At 35.9% G+C, this 19793-nt stretch overlaps 4 protein-coding genes across 4 annotated transcripts; 2 read left to right on the top strand and 2 right to left on the bottom strand.

The window, feature by feature from the left end:
- Positions 1-404: 404 nt before the first annotated feature.
- Positions 405-3504, bottom strand: LOC138318029 (putative uncharacterized protein DDB_G0282133). The gene has a single exon (XM_069260063.1). It carries the CDS (start codon positions 3263-3265, stop codon positions 470-472), a length of 2796 nt encoding a protein of 931 aa, XP_069116164.1. The 5' UTR covers positions 3266-3504; the 3' UTR covers positions 405-469.
- A 2514-nt stretch (positions 3505-6018) lies between these two features.
- LOC138318028 (secreted protein C-like) lies at positions 6019-8271 on the top strand. The gene is made up of 4 exons (XM_069260062.1): positions 6019-6100; positions 6774-7014; positions 7180-7307; positions 7900-8271. Exons 1-4 carry the CDS (start codon positions 6043-6045, stop codon positions 8142-8144), a joined length of 672 nt encoding a protein of 223 aa, XP_069116163.1. The 5' UTR covers positions 6019-6042; the 3' UTR covers positions 8145-8271.
- A 351-nt stretch (positions 8272-8622) lies between these two features.
- On the bottom strand, positions 8623-10343 carry LOC138318027 (uncharacterized). Its single transcript, XM_069260061.1, has 2 exons — positions 9987-10343; positions 8623-9632 (listed from the first exon to the last, which is right to left on the bottom strand). The coding sequence occupies exons 1-2, from the start codon at positions 10042-10044 to the stop codon at positions 8710-8712; spliced, it is 981 nt and encodes a 326-aa protein (XP_069116162.1). The 5' UTR covers positions 10045-10343; the 3' UTR covers positions 8623-8709.
- Positions 10344-13277: 2934 nt separating this feature from the next.
- Positions 13278-14891, top strand: LOC138319599 (serine-rich adhesin for platelets-like). Its single transcript, XM_069262748.1, has one exon. The coding sequence runs from the start codon at positions 13278-13280 to the stop codon at positions 14889-14891; it is 1614 nt and encodes a 537-aa protein (XP_069118849.1).
- The last annotated feature ends 4902 nt before the right edge of the window (positions 14892-19793 follow it).

Raw genomic sequence — 19793 nt, 5'->3', positions numbered from 1 at the left:
AGCGCGACATTGAGGTGGATAATTTTGTTATTAATGTGAATTTTGAAATTATTATTTGCATAAGCCATAAAGTTATTTTTTACCTTTTTATCCTTACGAGAAGGTGACTTTATAACACAGGGAAATTCTAGTTCGCAACCATGAAATTATTAAAAACATGCATTGAAAACCTGGAGAGAAACTACGGACTGATATGAAAATAATTGTATTATAATGTAGACATGATTTGCCGCAAGAAAAATAAACCATTCGAGAATTTGAATCTTATCCGAAAGCTTAGACTACGCAATGTAGATATCCACGTGTTTAGCGTGACTGGTAGACATAAGTTGTAACTCAATTGCTATACATCGAGTGTATAGGCAAAATGTTTTGGCATTTGGCAAAAATAAAAATGCTGTTGGTGAAAGTATTATAATTTTAATGATAAAGATTCTTACAACGGAACTACACAATGTTTATATACCGTCTACCTGGTGGGTACTGGAGTTGAAATAGTACCAGGCGCTGCCGTAGAGGTTGTCTGACTAGTTGTAGTGGGAGGTGATGTTGAAGTTGGAACTGATGCGGAACTCGGCTGAGGTTTTGGTCCTGTGGTTGTCAACGACGATTGATACGCCCCCAGTGGTGAATTGGGAACGAAATTCACTTGCATATTGTTGACAGCTACGGGATCAAAATCAGGCATCACAACGTTTGAATCTTTACCAGAAAGTTGTGAAAGAAAATTCGTGTTGCCCTGTGGAACCGTGGAATTGAAAACCTCTAATACGCTAAAATGCATGGTTGCTTGGTTAATCTCATTTGGATTGAATACCATAGCATTACCATTTGGAGAAAGTTGGCCTGGGGTGAAGTTTAAGTTGTATCTGCTAAACGCATTGGAAGATGAAGAATTGTTGTCCTTGTTTTTATCAGTAGACACGAATGGTGGCTGGAAATTCATATGTACATCATTGATCTTTGTAGGGTCGAAATCTGTTTGAGTAGCCTTTTCCGAATCGTAACCTGGATTGTGATCGAGCATATTTGAGGGGTCAAAGTTCATTTGTGCATTGTTAACATCATTTGGATTAAAAACAGCATTGTTTACTTCTGACGGATTGAAACTACCTCCAAACGAAGATTGGTCATTGCCACCGAAACCACCCATCCCCAAAAATGCTGCCATATAATTCGTCACGGGAGAGCTTGCTGAACTGTTTTTCTGCTTGCTCACTTGCATGTCAGTCATAGACACCTGGTTGATTTTGTTGGGATCGAACACGCCGGTGAAAATATTATTACCCATCATACCCATCCCGTTGGAGCCTAGAAAGCTGTTGTTTGTCGACTTGTTAACATTCTGGTTTGCAAGGACGTTTACTTGCATTGGATCAAACATGGCATTACCCGAGTTTTCATTGAAGCCCATCTGTTTGTTTATGTCAAAGCTCATTTTAGCCTGGTTAACATCAGCCGGATTAAACATGACAGACATACCCTGGGACTGGTCGTAATTTGGCCGAGATGCAGTCTGGGATACAGTGTTACTGTCCCCACCACTTTCTCCCATTAGCACTGACATCATGGGCGACATCACAGACTGAAATCCTCCCATCTGATTAGGGTTATATGCATAATTACCGTTATCTGTGTTCTGTCCTTGTTGAGGCAGATTATATCCCATCATCAAAGATCCGGGGTTAAAACCCATCATCTGGGCAATACCTGTATTTATATTGTTAGGGTTAAACAGGACGCCATCAGTTGTTGTTGTAGTGGTACTCGTGGTAGAAATAACTGTTGTATTTGGCTGTTGGGTGGACGTGACTGCGCTAGGTACCGTCGTTGATTGCCCTGAATCATTTGGGTCCGTTGTTGTTGTTGTCCGTATTTCCCCGGTTTTATTTGTTACTACAATGTCTGTTCCATTTTCAGCACGAACTGCTTTCCGCGCCAATTTTGGCATGTGTTTCCTGGGTAATACTTTTCTGTCTTCACCGAGTAAGAGAGATCGGTATAATAAGTCAGGGTTGAACTGACGTTGAGCTGCATTTATTCTGTCTGGATTGAATGTCACCGACTTAAAGGCGTTTTCAAAAGAGGGAGTCCTATCCATTACGCTGATCGGAGGCTCCAGCTGTGCGCGAAAATGATCACCAGTCTGCTGCTTCAGAAGACGCATTTGGGATGGTGTGACCACTGATTGCTTCATTGGGTTACCATTTCGAATCTTGGTATTGGATGGGACTACTGTAACTCGACCTTCATTGGAAATGAACTGTAAGTAGGTGCTTGGTACTTCATTTACAGCAGCATGGTTAAATGTGTCTGGATTGTATACAGTTTTATGAATGTCCTGACTGATCTGGTGATGCTTCCTTGGTTGGTGTTTTGTCTTTTCTGTCGGAACTACGACATATGCCATCAACATTTTGTTGACTGTATCCGCATTAAACATGTTCTTTGGTATCTTCTGGCCACCAGCAGACTGTGGATATAAACCAGGCTGGAAGCCACTGCTACTAAACGAGTTAATCTTATCAGGATTAAAGGTAAACTTCTGGCCCTTTATTCCTAGCGCTGTCATCATTATATCGGGATTGAAGTTTAGCTGTGATGTATCCATAATGGCAGGGTTATTGTGTTGCCCCTTGGCAGTATTAGTACCTTGGTTCACAAAGTGTGTGTTCTGAGAAATCTGATTTTGATTAGCAAAGTTCCATTGGTTTGCAGTGATGTAGTTTTGCTTTGCCAGAAATGCATTCGGGTTGTATTGAGAAGTTTCTGCTTCTATCGATGCCATCAGTCTGTTTGGATCAAATGGGCTATCCACTTCCACATTGCCACCTGCTGATGGCCTGCCACCACCAGCCGCGGGAAACATCGAGTTCGGAACGCCCTGAATACCGCTGTCGCCTCCTCCCATACTTGAAATCATCATCTGCCCAGGGTTAAATTGCGGTTGACTAACTGGACCTCCCACCTGACCATTGTCCAAAGCAGGTTGATTTGAAAGATTGTTGTTCTGATAGTAGCCTTGACCTTCCTGTTTTATCTGAGAACTTCCCATCACTGATGAAGCTTGTTGTTGGCTATTTGACATTCCATTTGCGATCTCAGAAGAAAGCTGAGGATATTGTACATTATTTGCTGGTCCATGTACTTGATTTTGAGAGTTCACTTGAGACGGGCCCTGTAGTTGACCTTGTTCCTGTGGAGTCAGCTTATTCAATTCCAGATTGATAATGTTTGATAGGGTCTTTAGAGTCTTTGCGTCCATTTGTGTGAGAGTTTTGATGAGGTAGTTTGATACTGAGTTGCCATCTTGTCCGGCGGTGATACTTTGAGAAGGCCTAAAAGGTTGTGGCGTGGTCGGCAAGCGGGTAGTAGGTGTTGTGCCTTTGCTACCTTCACTTACAGAATTGAGGTAGGGTGGTAGATGGAAAGGCTCGGGGTCATCAACGCTAGAACTGAGGTCTAATCCCGGTAGGGCGATGGAACTGCCACCTACACAAACATAGGAAAACAAAAACAATTAGTGACATCGTTATATATTGTAATCTATAATTAAATAACCGTTTAGTTAGTAAATACAGCTCAAACAAATTTGTAATTATGAAATCAGTTAATATCAAATAATTTATTAAACTTGATGTTTCACAATTTATCATTTTGAATCAATCAGTCACACAGGAAGTATTCACCGGTAACATACTATTTCATTTTCCCTTTTTAATAAAGTGAACCAACATACTAGAGTACATTGTAACTGTTATTCATTTGACAATATAGAACTCCCCCAGAACTCAACAAAAAAGAGAGTAGAACAACGTCACGTTTTGTATGTGAAATAATTTACAAAATTTGCAATTTGAAAGTAGAAGGCGCGCATGTGCAGATTCAGTGCCTTGATATCATTCTGAGTTAGTGTCCTATGCGTAAGTCAAAATAACGTACATACAAAAATGAACGATAAATTTCGTTGGTAGCCTTATTTATAGTGAACATATATGTAAAGCATTCGGATAATTCACTCCTATAGCATATCAATAAAACATTTATAATAAAAACAACCACGGTATTAATCGAATGATATGTTTTTGACATATACATAAAACTAAATGTGCATTATTATCTGAATAGATAAGGGGGTAGGAAATAAGATTAAATTCAAGAAATAAGAATTACTTACCGGAGATCAACATTGTCACTATGACAACTACAGTCCAAGTCACAGTTCTGCCCATCATTGTTGGAATAATGAATGAATTAAAAATATATAAAAGTAACGTAAGTAAAGTTGCACGTTAATATTTTCTCATGGTCAGAGAATGATGAAAGTAGCGGTCACTCTATAATGGTGTCCAGTCGCCGATATCGGGTAACCGATAGGTTGCTGTAGGTTATCTTCATTTCTACGCCATATTTAGTTAAGCAGCTGTCTTATTTCTATCGCCAAAACACGCACAGGCGATATTCCATTTTCTCAATGTCGTCCATTCAAGACTACACAACATGTCTGGTCAAAGGTCACAGTCTAGTCAATACCCAATAGAGTATTCTTAGTATAGAAATTGCCTTAGAGTATTCTTAGTATAGAAATTGCCTATTTATTGGTTAAATGGTTTAAGAACAAAGATTTAAATTTGAAAAGCCATATTACTGACATTTATCACAGTCGAGGATAATCAAATTAAACGCCAAAGGCGTTATGACAAATCCACACCGTGATACGATATATTTTACGATATATTTAACAGCAAAATGTACGATTGATGCTTGTTCATGGAATAAGTTAGTTCTGGATTTTTTTAAACACTAATTTTGTCTATTTTTCATTCATTGAAGGAGGCATAATTTGGTATTGTTTCCTGTTGTAATTATCATTATTTATCAATAGTTTATTTGCTATACATTTGTTAAACCTCCCCATTACTAGTAATCATAATTTAAAAAGCGTTCTAAGTTTTGAAAAAAGAGGAAATTCGGAGAAGCCGGAGAAAAGCAACCGTCTACAGTCAATAGCTGGCAACTTCCCTTTGTGAGGTTTGAATATTGTGAAACTAACTCAATCACTGATACAACACCTACCCTGCATTTTTATCATTATAAGATAAGACTCTTAACAAAATCTTTGATAGAGCTAATCGATAGGGATTTCTACGACTGACCTTCAATGTAAAATTAACAAATTATCTTGATTTTGGATATTGGAATTTTGCTTGATGCCTTTTGAAGCAATATTATTACTTCTGTAATCGAATCATTCCCCATACATAAAAGAGTCAAGTGATCATCTTGGTAGACATAATTTACATCAACGTCCATTATTTTTCTTAAAATCTGTTTCAAGTCTCTTATCCTTACAGAAAAATCCAGCTGTATGTGAATAGTTTTCTAACTATTATCTTCAATTAACCATTAAGGAAATGAAAATGTTGTATTAGAATTCTCTATATGCAATAACCTTTCTGGATATTGTTTTGAGGGTATCAAAAACAATCAAAAATATCAATATAAAAAAAGAAATCATCATAGTGTGAAAAAGTAAAATCATCGGGATACAAACCTATTCATCTAAAACTTACAAAATAATTATTTAAAACAAAAATCATTAATGCGCAATATTCAACACAAAAAGTACTTCAATTTGAGTTACAAATATGGATCTTGATTTCACAATATGATCAGCAAAAACTAAAAGAACGTATATTATATCATATAATCCGACGCTTTTTGACGTTGAATCGACCCTTAAAAATTCTATATATTACGCCCATATTAGTTTTTTCAGAATGCCTATTCAACATAAGTAATCAGATTCGGATTACATACAACACTGCCTTTAGTAAATGCTGGTCTTGATTTGACTATGACAAGATGAGAACGTTAATTTGGTGTTTTTAGACTAAGACGACTATTCTGAGTTCTGGTCAGCAAAGTGACCTCGACAGGTCTGCAAGTTGACCAAATTAGACCTGATAACCAACGGCCTAATGCAAACGAAGATAAGCAAATGACCAAGGCAGGTTTACCATTCACTGCCCACCTTCCAGGATGATGACTGGCCTTGCTGTGTGCTTGTTGGTATTCATACCATTATGTTTATCGGATGGTAATTTCATGTTTTGTTTATTCATGTTTTGTTAATTTGATGTTTTGTTTATTTATGTTTTGTTTATATATGTTTTGTTTATTTATTGATTATTTATTAATTCACCTCCTAAGATTCTGTGATTTATTGTGAGCGTGTTATGAGCTATGTTTCATTCTACTAATTCGTAGAATTTTTCTGGTAGTTGAGGTTTGCTTAACTTATCATTATGTTATATGTTGTAATTATATCAATGACACATCACGTTTTGATGAAGGTGTAAACATCATATGATCATGTTTAAAGATAATACACCACTAACGCTATGAAAAGTTTTGGCTTCTTATTTTACTTCAAGATAAAAATATTAAGAATAATTAATTGCGTCCCGAAAAAAAATTCATGGCTCTATGCCCGATATGAAATGAAGCACTGATTGCACATGTACAAAAAACAAAGTGAATTATTTAATGTGATTTTTTTTTTGCATTAATTAGATTATATACACAATTAAACATCAGTTATTTTTCAAATGAAGAGTATCGTTTATGTTATGTCGGTGGTGGAGCGTCTTTAAAATTAGAATTTATATAAATATTAATACTTTGAAATAAAATATGTAGACCTTATATTTGAAATTGAAAATGTTTATGTGAATGCGTTAATAGGATTGGCATATTTCATCGAATTTTAGGTACCTTTGACCCTAATGCCCTAAACCAGAATTTTGGATCTGGAGGGTTCAGCTCCAGTGGGTTTGGTGACGGAAGCAGCAGCAGCAGCAGCAGCAGTGGCGGCACCAGTGGATCCTTTGACCCTAATGCAATCAACCAGAACTTCGGAGGTGATGGAAGCACTTCCGGGTTCGGATCTAGCTCAGGGTTCGGAAGTGGTAGTGGATTCACGAGCGGATCCTCTTCCGGAACCGGTGGAAGGTATGTGACATTATTTTGAAATGTGATCTTTATTTAAAAGCATTTTTTTTAAATTTAAGGCATCAGAACAAGCACAATGTGATTTGATTGTTTTAAACGAGCTTCAGTTACTATAACATTTATGTCTTCATTTCGTGACTCTATTATCCAAGTTTTCTATTTCAGCAGTAGCAGTGGGTCGTTTGACCCAAATCAATTCACATCCGGTGGAGGAACTTCCGGTTCATTTGATCCCAATTCCTTTACCGGATCTTCATCGGGTTCTTTTGATCCCAACAGTTTAAACAGCTTTGGTTAGTATACATGGTATAGATAACATCTGCTATTTCATTTTAACATCTCAAGGTCTCTGTATAAGATGTTGTGTGTGACGCATGCTTGAGTTTTGGGATGCTGTAGTATATTTGTGTTGAGACACATTGTAATAGTAGAAAATAAGTCCATAGTGCTAACATAGCACTATGTTACTGAAACATAAAACAGCCAAAGAGAGGGAATAGTACACCCCATCCGGTCACATTATATCAAATCAGGCATACCAGACGTCACATTACCTTTAACAAGAGCCAAAAATACGAAATTTATAGACTAAGGAACGGAAATTTTTAGGAAGGAAAAAAAAATCCAAAATTAAGTCGTCTTTTACGATCATCCTGTGGTACAGACTTTACTAATCATAACAAAACATTTTTTAAACAATTATTTGCAAAATAAAAAGATAGCCTCCAAAAACAAAAAATTAATGTTTGCTATCATTAAGAGGGTCCATTGTATACAATGAACTAAAAAGGGTTTCAGTTTGATGTAAAATTCAAGAATCAAATAACAGGGATATAGGTAAACGTACTCATTAAGTGAATGTTCTTATATCGATTTGTTTATTAGGAAGCGGAAGGAGGAGAAGGACTTTCAATCCTGACGTCATCAACTCTAAGCCGAAATTTGACCCCAATTCAATGACAGCAGGAGCATTTGATCCAAACTCCATGCAAGCAGGCTCTTTTGATCCCAACGCCGCGCAGACAGGCTCATTCGATCCCAACTCCATGAAAATTGGATCATTTGATCCAAGTTCGATGTCAGCAGGCAGCTTTGATCCAAATGCTAATCCACTTGGGAAAAAGAAATAGATTCCGTGTACAATTTCAAAGTCTGCTTTTATCTATTTCTTTAAATCACCCATCAGATTAATTATTGATTAATAAGTATCGTTTTAAATGTTTTGTGTTTGTTATTCAATACAGTTATATATTTTTTTCTTGCCTTGTGTATATTATATATTGTTACATTAACTTCATTTTAAAACTGGTCAGGCAACTTTAAAAGTGTCCTTTCGTCGAAATATTAATGCCAGCGCTGGGCACTAAGATTGCTCGATGTGAAATCCGGTGTGCGTTTGTATGTTATATAATACAGCTTTCCAAAGATTGGGAAATCGGTTTACACACAAATGATTTGTAAAAATCAAGTGGATTTATATTCCATTCTATTTATCGGCACAAGTTATTGCTCGAAAACGAAAGTGTGTTTATATTTATAGCGCTACCATTCTAACAATTTACATAGCACTATGTATATACAATATTCTTACATATAACAAGAAGCAAATTGTTGTTCAATTTTATTGCCAGATTCGTGTATCAGTGTTTCAAAGAAAATCAAACTTGATAAGGTGGATGTTTTTTAAAGTGGCTACTAAGAGGATGCGTCTGGTCCCATTCCAGGAAGCCTAATGACTGGCTTATCATCAGTGGCTTGGCCTAGTGATGTATGGATCATACCGAAAATATCTTTTGTATTTGTAGGCAAAGCAGATGTTGTAGGTACTGCGGTGACAGTCACAGTTGTCTTGGTGCTTTCAGAAGTAGTTGTAGGTGGCGTTGATTCCGTTTGGACAGTCGTTGAGGGCACTGTTGTTGTCGACTTTATTGGGAGAGTTGTTTTGTTTTGTTTCTCTAGCAGTTTCATATAATTTTGATATAAACTGGCAAAAGTGACCCCATGAACGTTTGGCTTTGAATTAATTTTCGAATCCAGTTCCTTAAATTCTTGGAGAAGGAGTTCAAATGGAACTTGCTGACCCAGGTTTGGACGAAGAGGCTTGGGTGATTCAAAATAAATAGGCTGTACTGGTTGGTTGGGGACTTGTACGCTAACCATGGAAGGCTCAATGACCATTCCTTCAAGGTTTGGTTGGGTTGGTCGTTCAGCAATAGGTATAGCGTCCAAGTGAATGGCGTCGGCCTTTATAAGGAATTTACCAGACATCAGTTGTTTTAGTAATCCCAACATAGGCCTATTGGGCTTCACCAGTGTCATAGGGATGACTTTCGGCCTGGTTGCTATAGAGTTCGCTTCCCAACCGCTGTGGTGCCCAAACATTCCTTGGCTGAAAGATTGTTCGTGTGGTCTGAGGTAGCCGTTCGCTAATGCTAATGGTAGTCCCGCATTATTTGATGGCTTATTTACTGCATGTGTCATAGGATTTGGCATTCCCGGTTTCTGAATCACATTTGGATATGGTCCGTTGTTACCGGTAAATAATGGCCTGGGGTTGGCTTGAAGGAATCGCCCAGCTGACAGCAAGACTGGTCTTGGTTTAATAGCCGCCCAGCTTCCTATGTAGAAAAATAACGGAACAAAAATATTATTGTTGCTTGAAAAAAGTAAATAAAGTAAATGCAACGTTTCTTTAATTATGAAAGAGACTATTTTACCTGACATAACCTTCATTTTAGCTGTTCTTCACAGTTTACAAATGACAAATAAACGAAAGAAATGTCCAGTAAGTACATTTTTCATATAAATAGCAATCATTTTATGAAGATACCTTGAACAGTACTTTTATTATTATCATATATAATCTAAATGTAACAATTATCATATATCTAGCTTGCAAACAATCAAAACCAATATGAAATGATTCAAAACAAAAAGTTGCTTAAAACTTTTAAACAGACCAAGTGTGTTACCTGTTGCAAGAGAAAGCAGAAAACAAAGTACCGCTCGTTTCATGGCTGACAGGAACATAGTAAAATGATTTTCGGCGATAATTGACCCCTAGTTAGGTCTTGTCTATATTTCGGTAATCGGAAGACAGGTGAAGAATAGGATGGACAGACCGATATGGTATCTTTGATGTCTAGCATGCCCGGCAAATACTGATAATTTATTTACATTCATGATGCGCGAAGGATAAGAAACTTACCATAGCGTATCACCGACGTATCAAATGGAGATGCGTGGCACCTACCTAGCAATGTCGCTCAAATTGTAACGAAAAATACATTGGGAAAACTCTTTATGTTGTATAGCCAAATTACGATTTTCTGGAGAAAGTGGTTCTACATTGTTTTACCATACAAAGCAATATTTTGTTTATTACACTTGTTTATTCGATTAAAGTTTAAATAGTTGTACATTCCTGTGTGAATATTCATCTTTAAATCTTTTAATCTTTTTTAAAATTAAGATTCTGTATTATTCTTTTTAAAAGATACACTCGGTATGTGTATGTTTTTAAAATTCAGGGGTGGGCCTGGGTATATAAGCCGCTTTTATATTGCGTCATGTTAAGATTAATACATAAGTCGTTGTTTACCAAAACAATCGATCAGTGCTAAAGACTACAAGGCGGGTTGGGGTGAATTAAGCTGCCCAGACATTCTTCCACTAGCCCTGTACCTCGTGATACTCACGTGGGCAGAGAAGTGGAACTAACCGTGGATAGATTATTTTTCTCTTGGTACTTTCGTTTTTAGCACATCCAATGACCGTTGTCAGAATAATGACCGGGTGTGGTGTGTTGTTCAGTGGCATTGACGGCATGCATCATTGAAATAGCACTATAAAAAGGACATGAGTTCCACTGCAACACAACACGAATATACCGCAGCCTCACACCTACTGGGGAGCTCGTCTTTAAATGATCATAGCTGTTGACAAAATTTTTTTAAGCCCAACCAACCAAACTCCTGTATGTTCAAGAATAACAAATGTGTATTGCTGTAAAAAGGATGTGAAACAAAAGAAACCAAACCAAAATAACAGAAAAACAAATTTAATTGATTTAATTGAATACATTTTCTTATTTAAAATATATCTAATAGTATATACGGTTAAAGATAAACATCGACTTAAATACGCCTGATAGCTTTAATAAGTTATGGTTAAACGGCATGCAAAGTGAGGTAACTCGTTATGAGTATTGGTTAGCTATTCGTGAGTTTGTAAATTAAAAATAGGAATGAAATGTCATCCTAATGTTAATCACATTTCAATTATATGGATTTTAAATCATATTCATTTAAAACATATTTTCTTAAATCGTTTACTTAAGATTTAACAAGAAGAAAACCCGGCATGGTGTTACTTTAAAGACACTAGGTTATAGACATTATCGCATAAATATCCCCAAAATGGCTACATATGGCTATCTCAGTCCGAAATAATAAATAGTCAAAATGACGCAACCTTGCAATACAGGCCAATAACACCAGGTAACAATGCACTGAGCGAAACAAAACCTAATATGTGAGCCTTAATATGTGTTCAGCGTGAAAAACAGCGTTTCTCTCAGACTTTTAATTAACATAAACAGACAACTCTTGGTGGTCGCTTAGCGATATGGACGACTCTCTGCAAACACTGCACAAAGAGTGAAAACGATATAGTAGGAACAGTCTAAGATTACAATCAAAGATAAGGGTGAGCAATATATATAAATGTTTGAATCAAAGTCTTATCTGGACTGCAATCAATAAGAATAGCAAAGACCACTAAGGCACGTTTTGCTTTCACAGCAAAGCTTTGTAAATAAAGAACAAAGTACATTTAATTCACCGTTATTCTGTGATTTATAGAAGTATTATGTGCATATATAAATGTGAGTGAATTCCCTTTTTTGGGAATAAAATACCTGAGAATTTACATTCCACTTATCAACAATTTAAGTTATTCAGATAAATGTATTACGCTTTAATACATCAAACGGAGAATTTTTTTTGTAGGTAGGTGAAATAATACTACAAAAGGCACACGGAGCAAACTTAAAGGGTGTAATATACATCGTAATAATCTGGCCCATTTCAATTCATTAACACATCATGTCAAGTAAAAAAAATATTCTTGTTACTCACTACCATAATAAAATTAATTATATTTGGATGAATACTATAATGTCGTGTTTTGATAACATTGTATCCGAAATTCACGTTGGCGGATCTAGAGGGTTTACTAAGGTTTCAAGAAACGACCCATCCTCAGCGTTTTCTTTAAAAATTCGGTATATTCACCATTTTTATCAATTTTTACTTTCACTGAAACCCCAGGAAGAAACTCGAAACACCCAAGATGATAATCTGAATTCCGCACTGATTGATAATTATATAAATATACTGGCTTTCGCTTCATTCGCCAAGCTGATAAGGTTTTTCGTTTTTTTATTAGATGTAATTTCGTTGTTTTTACATATGTACAATAGGATATTTAAAGTCTATGCTACCAGTATGTCTAGAAAACGGAAAATAGAAATGAAGCGCACTGGTTTTGGGACATTTAAAAATCTCCTACAACAAATGTTCGTTAAGCTTATGTAGTTAACAATAACCTATTCGTATAAGATATAATCGCTATCATTCCTGTTACAAATATCGAAACATAATAAGATGTTATGTAATAAAAAGTATAGTTCACAATGTGCAATAACAATGAGGATTTCTATTTATAACTCTGTACTTTACCATCTTATACATGCGATTAACCCATATTACATTCGGATTTACTAATGAATATATTTATATAATGACTTTTGGTCTTGTCATTTTCAGCACTAATCGCTACTGTCGGTATTGTACACTCATAGCGACCAGTGTTGTGGTGTATTTTGGTAGCACTCCGCTGACCACTTAGCGTGGTAGCGCGTTTATTTGTCAAGTATCCACTAATCTTTTGTCAGGGTGCCCACACGGGTTGGCGCTGTTCGGGTGTATAAAGGATTACAAGCTCGCCGTATCCATTCATTCACGGATTTCAATGCATATCATAGAGATAAGACCCGGCTTTAAAAAAGAAGTAGTTATGGCTTATAAAGAACAACTATAAAAGGAAATATGTGATTAATTTGCTTTATGAACCGATACATTCTGACAACCACGTTTGACTCTATATGAATGTAGTAACGTTTAAAAGTCAAGCCACTCGGGACATGGAATGGAGATGTGTGTAGTTGGTGTTACCCACAGAGAGACTTAACAACAATAATAATGCGGGAAAGTGTACTTACGAAAAAACCTAATGTGTCTGTCATGAAACCGATGAGACAGACTGAGGTTATACCGTTTTATGAAGATCGGCTGGACGCAGAGATGATGGAAGTATTGAGAACCATGCAGTCCCCAGTCGATGAAAGAAGACGGGTACAGCAGCGAGTCGTCGATAAACATAGGTACGACTCAGAACGACAGTACTGGATGGAAAGGGACATCCAGAGCAATGAACGCCGACTCCGGAAGAGTGTGAGTCTCAATGATATTCAAAGTTACCGTGGTCGGTATCCCAAGTCATACTTGGAGATGCACCAGCAGCAGATGGATAAAGCGAGGAACGAAAGTGTTTCTAACTCAAGGACTAATAGTAGTCAGGATTCTTACCAGTATCGTCAGTACCCACGTCAGGACATGAACAGGTCAAACATGGTGTATCATGGCTCTCTGCCTTCCTCCCGACTTTCTATGGCCAATATGCCTGGAGATACATCAATGAGGGAGACGCCAATCAGGTATGAGTCCAGTCAATTTAGTACACGATCTGAAAATATAAACACATATCATCCAGTGAGCAATATACGTAGACACAGTTCACAGAGTTCTGCATATGAAGATGCTTATATGAACACAAACTTTGTTAAAGCTACCGATATGAACGCTCAAAGACATCATAGGGGTGAAACTAGAAAAATGTCGCTACCGCTGCCGAACATCAAACCATCACAGGGAAGTGAACAAATACTAGTCACCATGTCACCAGGGCAACCAGATCGTGTATCGATCAAAATGGCTCAAGTATCCGGTATATCATCACAATCATCTAAGTCTCCAGCTCAACTGTCAAACAACCAAAGTTCTAACAAAGTGCAATACAATTCGTCAGTACCGAATGGTCAGTCGCGTACGTCATCTTTACGACACGACGGCGTGTCATCCTTAAATCCATCTCCTGTTCAGTCGCGTACGTCATCTTTACGACACGACGGCGTGTCATCCTTAAATCCATCTCCTGCTCAATCACGTACGTCCTTCAATCCATCCCCTTCAACTAACAGCTTAAAGAACTCAACGACACCAATGTATCCTGCCTCAAATATTGGACAGAAGAACTCGAACCACCGAAATACTCCTCCTAAAGGCGAAAAGAGTGTTAGGCGGAACAATGCTAAAACAGAAAATGTGGAGAAAAGTGATAAACCTACTTCCTCCTATAGAAGGGGCAGCCAAACAGACAGGAACCAGCTATCAGGTTCCTCTTCACGAAGTAATCAGCCAGAATGGTACAATCGTATTGATTCGGGTGGTTCTACAAAGGAGGCTGAGAAGAAACCCAGTGTCACTACAGCAAGTGTTGCAAAAACGGACAAAAAAGCCGCACCACAGAACCAGACATCAGCTCGAATACAAAACGCTAAACCAGACAGGACAAAAGGTATTCGCAAAACAATTAAGGAGAAAAAGCCTCAACAAAGTTCTCTAAGGAAAACAAATTCTTTTAAAGTTGTAGGACGTTCTACAAATTATTTCGGTTTCGTTTCTGTAGCGGACATAAAGGCAAAGAAGAAAGTAACTTTTTCAAATGATAATTCTGAAAGGCCTGGAACTGCTTAAATTCGAATTTACAGTCTTCCAGTAATACTCATGCAGTGAATGTTTCCGTTCATGGATATTAAATAGATTGTGCGTCATTTGTGTGCTATGTAAATCGTGTGTATTTATTCATTTATAATGTGGAAAACCTGACATAACTTTATAACATCACAAACCGGCATTTCAAAATTACATTTTATTATAAATTGGAGTCACGTTCATATGTAAAATGGAATTTAACTATACCTGTGCAATTTTCAATCAGTGTTTATCGAAAGTATGTGTAATGAATTATATAAGTTTTAATTGGCGTGGCTTCGTTATGCACTGCTTCTCATATTTGTACTGATGTTCTATGACACTGTATATATTTATGTTATGTATATATGTCTTATTTATTTAAAATATGTTTTATTACAGTAAAGATAAGTTGATTTGAACAAAGTCAATCTCTATTAGTAATTCCTCGGGGGAAGTGTCGAATATGACTGCTGTTCACAAAATAGGCATGCGAAGATTTTGATTTATGAATTCTACAATAACATCTACAAGGTCAATATTTTCGTGACAAGATTAATTCCGAAACCATTTTAAAGACCCTCTGGCAAAAACAATTTTCAAGTTAATCTTTTGGCAAAACAAGCTTATTAGCTTTCATTGATCCGGTAATCTGTATCAGGGGATTAAAATTCCCTTAATGTTATTCACAGGTTCTGTGGAGTGTCAGATATGGACGTCAGTGTATATTAAGCCTGTCCTTTAATCATTAATGTTTGTATGAATAATACATTACACTATGATAAAACTATTAGTCATATTTTCTTTTCGAAATCAGCTCTTGAAAATCCTATGAATACGTTCTTAAAACTCGACAGTACCAACAAAGTTTCATGAAAAAAGAATTTCACATGTGTATATTATAAGTACAGTCAATGCACCTAGTACACTTCAATACAATCTGGGCTTTAGTACGCGCTGGCGTAGGTTAGCCACTGCCATCTTGTCAAAGGTGGGGAATAGACATTGACAATATCACCAGAAAAGCAAATACAGACTTAAATCATATCACTATCATAAATCATACATTGTGAGTTAAACTGGCTCCGAATTCCATATCCTGAGCTCGGCTTTCGTGTATTTAGGTTAAGACTTTTGTCTAGGTGCCAGGCCTTTTGAATAAGACTGACTGCTAACCAGCCTTACCTGCAACTAATATAGCACCTAATAAGTCGTTATACCCACTTAAGGCAGGTGTACAAGAGAAACCTGTTATCTATATGGGTACATTTTGATATATGTAAACTGTACAAATTAACGGTAATTGTGAAATGGAATACACTTGGTAAAATTTTAGCTATAAAATATACAAATATGCCTTGAGACAATTTTAAAATGACTCGATATAGATACATAACTATCATTTAGATCAATTAAAGTTAACACGAGCCATTATTCTCATGTGAATCTGTATTCCACTTAATGTTTCAAGTCATGTCGCAATCAGATATTCTATATTTTTAAATGTAGCGGATGGGAGTTACTTTAAAAAGATAATAAATACTTAAAAGTTAATATACATTTTAAAGGGCGCCATTCCAAAACTTGATTTACTGTCTAGATTGAATGATTTTGTCACTTTTTAATTTACAACGGGAGGCTGTTTAAATATTCAATTAGTAATATTTGCATAAGTGTTTAACCAGTCTTTAAGATGTTTTTTTTCAAATATCGCCACTTACTTGAACTTTTGAATTTATTGAGATATTCAGCTGTACACATGAATTGAGTATAAAAATAAAAAGGATAAAGTCTCTCGAAATTTAAGCAAGGAAAGCAAAGACGTCATCAAACTAAGAAGTACTAATATGCCAGAACCAACAGTAATTGTAACTAACAAGACTGTATTCACGAAGAGCAAATATCCCTTTGTTTGCATACTTACACAAAGTGAACGTTCATGTGGACACGATAGCGCAATCACGCCTGATATTAAATTCAATAAATCTTTTTGGTGGGAAACTATCGATAGTCACATCATTAGATACTGATGATTGAAATTACGCTAATTAATCAAACAGATTATCCTAACTAGCGTAACAACCATGTGCTCGCAAGAGCATAAAATGAAAAGACGAAAGATGTTATTTCTCCATATCAATGAAAAATAAGGTTACTTCATATTGAAAAAAATATATATCAGCAAATCACCAAGACTACAGGTACTGCTTTTTATGAAATACTGCTAACCAACTTTCTCTCGCGTGCGACTTACTTTTGCGAATTTCGCGATAAAAGTAAAGTCACGAAAGTTTTTTTTTCCGTGAAGTTACACCTACATTCTCTATATTGATAAAGATGATTTTTTAATCCGTGAACGTTTATCTTCGCTAACTTGTAAAAAAGTTCGGTTAAATCCGTGAACGTTTATATTCGCTAGCCTGTAAAAAAGTTCGGTTAAATCCGTGAACGTTTATTTTCGCTAACTTGTAAAAAAGTTCGGTTAAATCCGTGAACGTTTATCTTCGCTAGCCTGTAAAAAAGTTCGGTTAAATCAGTGAACGTTTATTTTCGCTAGCCTGTAAAAAAGTTCGGTTAAATCAGTGAACGTTTATTTTCGCTAGCCTGTAAAAAAGTTCGGTTAAATCCGTGAACGTTTATTTTCGCTAGCCTGTAAAAAAGTTCGGTTAAATCAGTGAACGTATATCTTCGCTAACTTGTAAAAAGTTTGGTTAAATCCGTGAACTTTTATCTACGCTTACTTGTAAAAAGTTCGGTAAATTCCGTGAGCGCTTATCTTCGCTAACTTGTAAGTTCGGTTAAATCCGTGAACGTTTATCTCCGCTAACTTGTAAAATATTCGGTTAAACCCGTGAACGTTTCTCTTCGCTAACTTGTAAAAAGTTCGGCATGAAAACGCCATATTAAGATTAATTTACCTTTAAGCAGAAGCAAAGACAGCGGATGTATGATAACAATTAATTATCATATCATAAAATGTCATCTATTTATGGCTTCATGAAGTTAATAGTGTAATTTAGAGTTAATAAAAAATATATCTCACCATAGCAACGGACCACTATAAATAAAAAAATAAAAATAAAAAAAGGTTCTACGTAATAGCAATTGTTCTCTGCTTCATTGACGACAGCATTCATCAAAGTCCTGGCCGTCAAATGAGGGTCTATAATAGGCCACTCGCTTGGCAATGTGACAAATCACAAAAATAACACAACCTTATACAATTATATAAAATACACAGCGTATATTTTGACTGTAAAAAAATCCATTACGTCCCCCATTTAATTTGACATATTCAATGAAATGTCTTGATTGACATTATCAGAACTATCTATTGATGGTCGCTTACGTCAATGAAAAATCCATGATTGAACTTGAAAATACATGAAGCATATCATTGTTATACTATATAGGCAATCGGTTCATAACCTGTTTAATTATTTAAATATTCTATTTTTAAAAACGTCCTATAAATTGTCCAATAATCAGTGCTGGAAATATTGGTTAACCCTGAAATATATAATTGTAATAAATACAGCAACAATGCTCAAAATCGGTGCTTACAACAGTTTTTTCAGTCTTTAAAATTTCTGATAAAACCAAACAATACACACTACTATAGCCCATTGATGGTAAACAGTTTATAGAATACCAAATGTGTTAATTGAAACAAAACACAATCAAACTTCAACGTTGATTAAGAGAAAACAGAACACAGCGTGCATTTTCTTTGGAACAACTAGAAAAAGAGAAAAGATATAAAATATGGTAGTTATTCTCTGTATTCACCAACGGTACTCGCTACTACAAACCAACGTTGTGTGAGGTTGAATTTTGTGTATTTTGTGGGTAATGAAAAATCGCGAGAATAAATTGGCGTGAAAATGAATAGATCTCGATAGCGATATCAAATCGGCGTGGGAAAAACGCAACATCATGTCGCCGAAAATCTAGGTTCCGTTCTGGACAGGTCTCAATCTCATGTGAGGATCATGTGGCGATAAAGAACAAGCGATGTTACCACCCTCGCATATCGAGAAATATTTAACTTTTCAGCAGTATAACGAAGTACTGCCGCGTTAATTAAAATGAAATGATGTATACAACGTATTACTACTGCAGGACATCTTACCATGTTCCGAAATAATAAACAGGTATGAAGTTAATCAAACAATGTTATACATCACTTTAATGAAAACCGTATTCGAGTGAAAGTGAAACTACCACCTAGTTCAACAAACAAAACTCAAAATCACGATAAGCAAATATTCCTCTATTTACCCATAGAACTTCTCCAAGTCACAATAGCACATGTATGGATAGTGAGATATAAAGGAAATGCATTGCACTGAATGTATTTGCTTTCTTTGTCATGCAATGGATATAAATTTACATATCCAATATCGAGATATGGGAACTTATATACGTCAGAAACAATCATAGATATTAGAACCCTTCAGCCAAAGTATGTAAAACTTCGCTGGAAGATGTATTAATTGGATATTATCTTATTATTATAATGTTCGCATCTAAACTTCAGTCTATCCAAGATCAATGTCGTGTGAGAGAGAAGAAAAGTGAAAACAAGAAAGGACAAAGGTTCAATAGATATTTCTTTTTCTTTTTGTCACTGATTTTTTCTTTGTATATGTCTAAACGTACATTAAAGCAAAGTATACAAACAAACCAAAAATTTACTACAACTACTCGACCTATTATCTTTTTTTCTAAATAAAGCTATCCAATCTTTGTACAACGGGAGGTAGTGAAATCATATATGGGCTGAAAAATTCACTTAAAATAGAAATAAATTTTATGCACAAAAAAAAAGAAAAAGAAAAAGAAAACAAGGAAAATCATAAAAATTACACCGAAAAGGTTATTGAATTAGAAAAAAGCAATAGA

This window comes from Argopecten irradians, chromosome 3, assembly GCF_041381155.1.
Source record: "Argopecten irradians isolate NY chromosome 3, Ai_NY, whole genome shotgun sequence".
In the NCBI taxonomy this organism is placed as follows: domain Eukaryota; kingdom Metazoa; phylum Mollusca; class Bivalvia; order Pectinida; family Pectinidae; genus Argopecten; species Argopecten irradians.
The sequence above is the reverse complement of the archived record's forward strand: the minus strand, read 5'-3'. Positions and strand labels throughout refer to the sequence as shown.

Coding starts and splice junctions, on each gene's coding strand:
- LOC138318029 (XM_069260063.1), bottom strand. CDS start 3,265: ATGGACGCAAAGACTCTAAAGACCCTATCAAACATTATCAATCTGGAA.
- LOC138318028 (XM_069260062.1), top strand. CDS start 6,043: ATGATGACTGGCCTTGCTGTGTGCTTGTTGGTATTCATACCATTATGT. Junction 7,015..7,179: donor TCTTCCGGAACCGGTGGAAG/GTATGTGACATT, acceptor TTTCTATTTCAG/CAGTAGCAGTGGGTCGTTTG. Junction 7,308..7,899: donor CAACAGTTTAAACAGCTTTG/GTTAGTATACAT, acceptor TTTGTTTATTAG/GAAGCGGAAGGAGGAGAAGG.
- LOC138318027 (XM_069260061.1), bottom strand. CDS start 10,044: ATGTTCCTGTCAGCCATGAAACGAGCGGTACTTTGTTTTCTGCTTTCT. Junction 9,633..9,986: donor TCTGCTTTCTCTTGCAACAG/GTAACACACTTG, acceptor TTTTCTACATAG/GAAGCTGGGCGGCTATTAAA.
- LOC138319599 (XM_069262748.1), top strand. CDS start 13,278: ATGCGGGAAAGTGTACTTACGAAAAAACCTAATGTGTCTGTCATGAAA.